Here is a 9,022-nt window from a genome sequence, read left to right as displayed (position 1 = left end):
TACCCTTTGAAATTGGAAGATGTCCAGCAGTGCCATCAGCTCAGAACTGGCAGAAACCAGTGGGACCAGGTACACCCATCTACTGTCCGGAGAAGTCTGGCCAGAAGCGGTCTTTATGGAAGAGTTGCAGCCAAAAAGCCATACCTCCGACATGGAAACAAGGCCAAGCGACTCAAGTATGCACGAAAACATAGGAACTGGGGTGCAGAAAAATGGCAGCAGGTGCTCTGGACTGATGAGTCAAAATTTGAAATATTTGGCTGTAGCAGAAGGCAGTTTGTTCGTCGAAGGGCTGGAGAGTGGTACAATAATGAGTGTCTGCAGGCAACAGTGAAGAATGGTGGAGATTCCTTGAACGTTTGGGGCTGCATTTCTGCAAATGGAGTTGGAGATTTGGTGAGGATTAATGATGTTCTCAATGCTAAGAAATACCGGCAGATACTTATCCATCATGCAATACCATCAGGTAGGCATATGATTGGCCCCAAATTTATTCTGCAGCAGGACAACGACCCCAAACATACAGCCAAAGTCATTAAGAACTATCTTCAGCGTAAAGAAGAACAAGAAGTCCTGGAAGTGATGGTATGGCCCCCACAGAGCCCTGATCTCAACATCATTGAGTGTGTCTGGGATTACATGAAGAGACAGAAGAATGTGAGGAAGCCTACATCCACAGAAGATCTGTGGTTAGTTCTCCAAGATGTTTGGAACAACCTACCAGCCGAGTTCCTTCAAAAACTGTGTGTAAGTGTACCTAGAAGAATTGATGCTGTTTTGAAGGCAAAGGGTGATCACACCAAATATTGATTTGATTTAGATTTTTCTTTTGTTCGCTCACTTTGCATTTTGTAAATTTATAAAAATAAACAATCATTATTTATATTTCTGAAAGCATTCTTTGTTTACAGCATTTTTTCACACCTGCCTAAAACTTTTGCACAGTACTGTATGTATGAATGTATGTATGTATATGTACGTGTGTGTATATATATACGGGTTTCCCAATTAACCACAGAGCGAAACATACTCGTGCACACCTGCACCTGATTACTTATTTATAATTGGCAATAATTTGCTAGCTGCAGGTCTGCTATACCACAGGAACAATAACAGTAGAAAGAGGAAGGACTGATGGGTGTTCATGGCTTCAGGAGGTTTATGTGAGGAGAACATTTGGGTACCATTATAATATCACTATACTTTAAGTTATAGTGGTTAAGTTATAGCTGCAACAAATGAAAGACAAACTGTTAATTACAATTATGTTCATGACAATTAATCATTAGCAAAATTTTCTTGTTTATGATGGGTTAATGTGGCATTTCCTGACAGCTTTGCAGCTTTATTACTGGGTTGTAAATGCATCTAGTTTGAGAGAGTAGAGCAAAGTGCAGATATACCTGCTTGCTTAACCTTGGGGAAAAAAATCTTTTTCAAAATTCCATACGGGCATGCTTTGCTTTTTGTTTCAGTTGTCAGTAATCGAAGTCAATTTATCAGCAATCTAGTTGTCTGTCACTACCTCAAAATGTAGAAACAGTTCAATATAATTTTATATTCAGACTCTCCTTAACTCATATATTGTACATAGTGCTAAATAAAGTGATGTCTTCAGAGATCTATGTACTGAGAATGTGTTCTCACCTTTTGATGGAACATGTTTTAAATATGAAATTCCTTTAACACATCATTTTTTTCTACTTACAGATCAGGAATTTTGTTAAAAGGAACCTGTTTAAATGCCTGTAAAATGTTTCTGGGACTGGTTTCTCTTTGATCTTGCCACTTAGAGCATACAACAAATCCTATTTTAGTGAAGTGCTATGTTTGAGTTTTCATGTGTCTTTTAAGCTACAGTGTATGTGACTCAGACAAGGCACAGTAAGAAAAAAGTAAAAATCTGATAATTTTAGCCTGAGTTCGGATGTTTTATAATATTTATTTTTAATATGAATATCCAAGCCGACTTTTTGGCCAGTTTGACAGCCCTACTAACCATTAGTTGTAAACCTCACAGCTGAGTCAAACTTTGTAATAAACTTGGATCAATTATCATGTTTAGTCTAAACATATATATATAATTTTTTTTTTTTTAATTTTAGTGGACTTCTGAAATAATAAATTCTCTGTGAAGCACATCTGTATTTACATAAATCTGATCTGCTTTCTGTTTGTGTGTATGTTTAAATGTTTATTCCAACATTCTCTTAGAATAGTTTTATATAAGTTCATGAAGTTCATGTTTATTTTGTTAAAATTTCATCATCGAACTACAGAACCGAATGGCATCCCTGAGTCACCTTGTAAGCCAAGCCTTCCTGATCCTGGATCAGGGATAATCCAATTTAGAATACAGGCTATATTACATGATGTAGTCAGATATCTCCTGTCAAACTCCTCGCTGATTGGTAATAAATGTTGATACATCTTGAATGTTCACTGCAAACTATTAGGTTTGTCTTTCTCTTTGAAAACCTGCCATAATAGTGTTTGAAACATTTTTTTTTTAAATATATGTATTTATTTTAACATTGCTCGCAAGCCTGTCATCTTAAAGATATGTGTTCACCCTTATGTTGCTTGCTGTGACAATTAAGTGAAATGTCTACTTTGGCACCTTGTAAAGATGAGTTGTATTTAATTTTTAATTGAATAATTTTTCATGTCTGCATTGATTATGAATGGTTGAAAACAGAATACCTAAAAAAACACTCTGGATAAACAGCTTGACATACTCAATGTGGTTTAGTAAGAATTAGAATTTTTTTTCTCTACCCATGCACTATTATTCAGGTAACCATTCATAGAAATTCACTTACATTCAGGTACATTGAATATTTAAACATTTATAATTATTTGGTTTTGTTTTTCAGGGTAAGAATACATTATCATCATTGCTTATGTAAGTAAAAGGAGTGAAGAGTGGAGATGCCATCCCTAACTGCAACACTCAAAGCAGAGATGACTCAAAATAATAACTTTTGTTATTAAGCCATATGCATCAGGATGACAACCTGTGAGAAAAATAAGAGATCAAACCTGAAATGGGAAACAGCTATGTTGTACGGAGTTTTTTACTTTGTGCTAATAATTCAGTGATGTCTTGAATTGTTACAAATAATTAAGTCACTTTAAATGATCATCTAAAATTTTTGCATGGTTTGGAATAATTTGTAAAAAGACACAGGATTACATAGAAGATGCAGTGCCTTCAGGATCAGGAAGGCTTGGTTTACGACAAGGATCACAGACGCTGTTCTGCCATGCAGTTTGATGATGAAATTTTAGCGAAGAAACGTGAATATTGGCGGATGAAAAAGAGGGAGCAACGGGCAAAGCTGTCTGCTGCTAAGAGAAGTTCATATAAAGTTGGAGATGAGACAAGGACAAGTAAAAACATTTTGTCTAGTATCAATGCTGAGCAATATGTGAACTCTTCATTTTGCAGTTTTGTTGAAGATGATGATAGTGTGATGATTATAACTTCCCAGGTAGCTAGCAGTTCACAGACTTCAGTGTTAGATGCAAATAATTGCTTGCTGAATGTAGATGGCTCATACTCTGATGCAGATGTTAATCAAGAATTTGACAATGCAGTTAAAAAGTTCGGTTGCATAAGCTATCCCCTAAATAGTACTGTAAATACTGTAACTGATGTTTACCCTTCCCATACACAACATTGCTTGAGGGAAGTCTCCAATCCAGAAGCACAAATATCTACTATTGATTTGACAGCTTCCGAGACAGCTGATCCTCCTGATGATAATCTTTATGATGGTCCTGAAAACACTGATTCCAATAATCAGAACTGTGCTTTTAAAAATTTACACAATTTTAAAGGCTCTGTTTCAGCTCTTCCAAGTAACACATGCCCTCAAAGACCAAATTCAATTGATAAAAGCCCATACCAAGCAAATAAAAATTCTGAACTCTTGGCAAGTAAACCCCACCAGGATCACTTATCTGACAAAGATGTTTTTAAGTCTTCTTCCGTTTGTACTGAAGATTTAGTTTCAGAGTCCCATTGTTCTGATGAACAACAGGAAGCTGGTCATCTCAACATTTTGCCATTTTCTCTTTCACAGCCAGCTTCAGTGTCATCGGCAGTTTCTAAGGAGTCATACAGATGCAAAGAGGGACTTTGCTTGCCTCAGCAGAATCAAAGGTGGTTTCAGAGGTTAAAACTTAATAAAGTCTTGCCACATCCAAGCAACAATAAAGGTTCCTCCAGGCTCGGTATGAAAGGCAATACAAAGAGAGATTTGAAATTACAGCGTAATATAAGCAAAAGTAAAAATGGCCGTTGGATGCCACAGGAGACTGGCAACATTCATTTAGGTGGAAAAGAACCCATAGAAATAAACTGTGTAAAGAAAAGTCAAACTGTTACCTTCAGAGATGATTATCCCATATCTCCTCAGTCAGTTGAATCCCTTTTAGATGAATGCTGTGACACAGCTGTGTCCCATTCAGATACAAGAGAACAAATCCCAAATTCCATTTACTCTACAACAGAAACAGAAGATAAGGATATAATTTTGAATGAAAATTCATGTAATACACAATCCATTCATCTCACAGATACTGACTCGGACACGCAAAACTGCCATAATAAACTTCCTGTTCCGTTAATGTTAACCACTAGAATACAAAAACAAAAGCCAAGTTATATCCTTGAGGAAAAGAACCCTGTTGCTGTCTCTAGGTATAACTCTGCTGATCATTTTGCTAATCAAAGACAGGTGGGGAGCTCTACAACATCTGAAAATAAAAAACATAATGCACCTGGGAGACAAAAAAGAAACCGATTTTTGAACTCCAGCAATCTCTGTATTCAAAATGTTCTTGACTTGGAGGAGGAGAAGGCAGCCAAGCGTAGAGAATACTGGCGTATGAAGAAGCGTGAACAAAGAGCCAAACTTACAGCTGAGGATAAGGAAAGAATTAAAAGGAGAGATGCACAGTTGCAGAAGGCAAAACGCTTACTATCCAGAGTTGACGGCCAAACAAGTGAAAAAGTCAGCCAGGTTGCATCTCCTAGGAGCCACAGATATAATGGACGTAGGGAAAGAATTATTTCTCAGTCCTATGCTGTTGTCAGTCATGTTGACACAATGCAGAGTTCAGTGGAACCTTCTCACATTATTTCACCAAAGCACTCGGTTAAAAAGGATTTGTCCAGCTCCAGTTTACAGACAGAAGCACATCCATTCCCTGCAGCTACAGACAAACTTAAGGAAGGAGAAAAATTAGCTGGTAACTTTAAATGTGATATTGTTATGCCTTATACTCCCTCTGGTGTAAACTCTTCTTGTTCTGAGAGAGGGGCAAGTAATTTTACAGAATCATTACAAGGTATAGTTGACCCAGTTAAGGAATCATTGTCTGGTGAAAGAAAGTCCAAATATTACAAAAGACCAGACAGTTTTAGAAATAATTTATCTAATGTAAGGAAATCTATCCCATCTCAGATGCAAAAAGTTTCAGTTTTCAATCCCAGATTTAAAGATGGTAATGCTGATCGCTGGAATACTTTTAGATCCAGGATTCACAAAAAGTTACTTGACACACAGCGACTAGGCTGGCAGGAAAACCGAAGAAGAAAAATGGGTACTGTCAACTATAGATCAGACCAGGCAAACCACTTTGAGATAGGCAGGCAGAGTGTGCAGACTCAGATAGACCATGAGAAGATGGCCAAACGCCGAGAGTATTGGCGTCTAAAGAAACGCGAACAGAGAGCTAAGCTGACTTCGGAAGCAAAGACTAAAACGAAGGACAGAGCATCACAGTCTCGCAGAGTGAAGAAGTTTCAGCCAATGCAAGGAGAAAAGTGCAATGAACTCAATGAGGTTGTACAGGTACATACTGCTGAGACCGTGGTTATTCAGGATGATACCTGTGAAGCAATTGGGGGCTTTATTAAAGAAGATGGCACAATGAATTCTGTTGGTGATATTTCTCTGCATTCTTCAGCCTATAGGTCTACAGCAGTTAATTCAAACACATGGAGCAGTAACACTCTCAGAATAAGCAACTCGAAGTCTTCAAATTCCCTACAAACTCAAAAGTTTGCATGTTTGCAAGAAATGAATGACTTGATTAATGGTGATAATTCAAGTAATCAAATAAGTTTAGACGCTGTCACAACTAAAAGCCCTGCTCATTTATTGCCTTTGCATTCTTCTAAGTCAACATATGCATCTGTTGATGATTCTGTTGCTCCTCTTAACTCTCCAAATGGTCTTAGCCACCGTGAGAATGAAAGGAATAGTAGAAGCCGCCAAGACCTCCTGAAAGAACGACGGACCAACAAGCTGGTTAAAAAATATGCAATTAAAAATCCACCACAGATAAATGTTAGCATATTTAGAGGTAATCTTCAAAGAAATAACACGGGAGTAAATTTAGAAGATGAAAGATTGGCCAGAAAACGAGAATACTGGCGATTAAAAAAGAGAGAGCAGAGAGCAAAGCGTGCAGTTCGAGAGAAGAGGTTCATGCAGTCCAGACAGACTTTAAAGATGACCAGATCTTCAAGTACAATATCGGGTATTGCTGTGGGACTTTTACCAGCTGCAGTTGTAATTGATGGAACATTAATGAGCCGTTTAGATCAGAGTAAACCTAATGCAAAAAACAAGTCTATCGCAGAAGACAAAATAATATCCAGTAATCTGATTGAATCAAAGGAATCCAGTGATGTTTGTTTTGTAAAGGAGTTTAAGACACCATTGTCTCATTCAACAGATCTTGCATCCTCAGTGCATGTTAACAAAGCAACAGTTCGCAGTAGTGTGGTGGTCCCTTCATCAAAGAACTCTGCTCTTGTGCTTGTGGAAAGTGAAAATCCAACAGATGTTAATGTTTCAAGTGATGAAATCCCACAGATTCGGCGATGGAGGCTTAAGGCACAAAGCATCAATGAAAAAGGTATTCTTCCTCGGCAGAGAGAGGGCCAAAAAGGCAGACTGTTGCAGCAGCAACAGAGTCAAGATATTTCTCAGTGGAGGATAACACGGCACAACTTGAATAAAAGATATTTCTGTCGGCAGCCAAGAATGGTTAGGGCTGGCAGCACAGCAATTCAGATTGATGAGACTACAAGATTACGTCGACGGGAGTATTGGAGGGTAAAAAAGAGAGAACAGAGAGCCAAAAAGGCTGCTCTAGAGAGAGAGATGAGGACATTTGAAAATTCTAGAAAGATGGAGACCAGTATCCAGGACCAGGTAAAGTTCTCCACAGAATTTGTTAATAGTTATAATTTTACCTACTTGCCAGTTTAATTTATAGCTTTAATTTTCTTGAGTTTGTGTATGCTTAGTGTACAGTTTTTTATTTTTTATAGACACGCATCTTGCAAGGTTTGGGGAAAACATTCAGATAGTTTTGGATCTACAATTTCTTTAAATCTAGAAATGTCAGTATTTAGAGTAATATAAGATGAGAACATTATACTATAGTAACTCAATTGTTATCTCCTTTGTTGCATTGCTTGCACATCAACATATTTTGCTGAACTGGAAGAATCCTAATCCACCTTCTTTGTTTCAATTGAATGTTGAAAAAATCTAATTTCCCTGCAAGGATTGCTGCAAAGCTTTATAGAACTCTGCAAGAATTCAGTTGAGTAAGTCTTGCAGAGTAAGTAAGCGTAGCTTCCACTTTCCCAAAAATATTGTAATTACCAGTATATAAATTAGTTATTCACAAGGAGGTAAAATGAGAATAATATGAGGTTTATTTTCAAGAGGATTATCACACCTAACCTCTTTCACACGTGCAAGATATCCTATATGTGTGCAAAGCCTGGTCAATAATTCCAGGAAAGTAATCTTGGCAGATTGATACATAGTCTAATTACCAAGAATTTATTAAACAGATATATACAGAACAGTTCCTTGCAAAAGTTTAAACACCTTTCCAAATTACATATTTTGTTGACATTTGAAGCAAAAAATTAAATACAACTTCAAACAATCTAAAACAGTGGATTTTTTTAAAGAAAATTTTAACTTAGTTGCCATTTATTTGATAATTTAATAAAATTTAAATTAATAAAACCCAAAGGGTTAATGTAGCATTTTCAAAGATTTGGGCACCCTGCTAAGTCACTACATAGTTACACATCCTTTGGCAAAAATCACAGCTTGCACACACAAGAGTGTTTTTTTAGTCAGCTATAAGTCATAGCATGTTAAAGATCTATGCACATCATTGTCAATGATATTTGAGCCTGGGAACTGCCTTTCCAAAACGTTCACGTTATGTTTTTTGAGATACCTCATAGTAGATTTCAAAGTATATAGTACCATCCTTTTTTCAGCTTCAGTTTCCTGAATGACCGTCTGACATTTTCTGGAATCCATTCTCCTCTGCACTTGCACAAAGCTTCCTATGCCATTAGCTGCCCTCAACCCCAAAATATGACCGATGCAACCGTGTACTTAGCAGATGGCAAGGTGTACTTTTCTTCAAATGCTGTATGTCTGAGTAAATCTTTTGTGGTAATTTCCAAAGAGTTTGATTTTAATTTCATCTGTCCACAACTCTTGGTACCAGAATGCCTCTATAATTTTACATTTTAAGATGTTGATTTTTTGTGATGAGATTGCAGCTAAGGATTCTTTCTGATGGATGTTCCATAAACGCCATGTCCGTGGAAGTAACACTGCACAGTAGAGAAGTGCACGATCATTCCTTTCTCAGCTAGACTTGCTTGCAGGTCCCTTTCAGTCATATGGGGTTTTTTCTTTGCCTTCCTGCTCAGTATTCAAGCTGTTCTATCTGTACATTTTCTTAGTCTTCCAGATATTGTCCTGACCGCCTTGATTCCTGTTAGCTACCATTTCTTAATGACATTTCATAACATGGAAATTACTAGTTGAAAGTGCTTTTTTATCTTTTTATAGTCTTCCTCTCTAAGCATCAATTAGTTTAATTTTCAGATTGTCAGTTTCTTAGAAGAGCCCATGGTTCTTGAGTATTGGATAATGTTTGAAGAGTCAAAGAATTT

The 9,022-nt window shown here is 37.1% G+C and overlaps 1 protein-coding gene across 3 annotated transcripts in view; it reads left to right on the top strand.

Moving 5' to 3' along the window:
- si:dkey-28a3.2 (uncharacterized) overlaps nucleotides 1–9,022 on the top strand; it is a 116,371-nt gene that overhangs the window by 58,417 nt on the left and 48,932 nt on the right. For all 3 annotated transcript variants that reach the window (XM_028804035.2, XM_028804026.2, XM_028804019.2), the window contains one exon: nucleotides 2,877–7,235. In XM_028804035.2, the coding sequence (XP_028659868.1) occupies nucleotides 3,204–7,235 (4,032 nt within the window). In that variant the 5' untranslated portion in view covers nucleotides 2,877–3,203. The remainder of the gene's footprint in view (nucleotides 1–2,876; nucleotides 7,236–9,022) is intronic.

The sequence above is a fragment of the Erpetoichthys calabaricus genome, chromosome 1 (genome assembly GCF_900747795.2).
Source record: "Erpetoichthys calabaricus chromosome 1, fErpCal1.3, whole genome shotgun sequence".
Lineage (NCBI taxonomy): Eukaryota > Metazoa > Chordata > Cladistia > Polypteriformes > Polypteridae > Erpetoichthys > Erpetoichthys calabaricus.
Note: the sequence above shows the minus strand (reverse complement) of the source record. Positions and strands in the feature narration are given on the sequence as shown.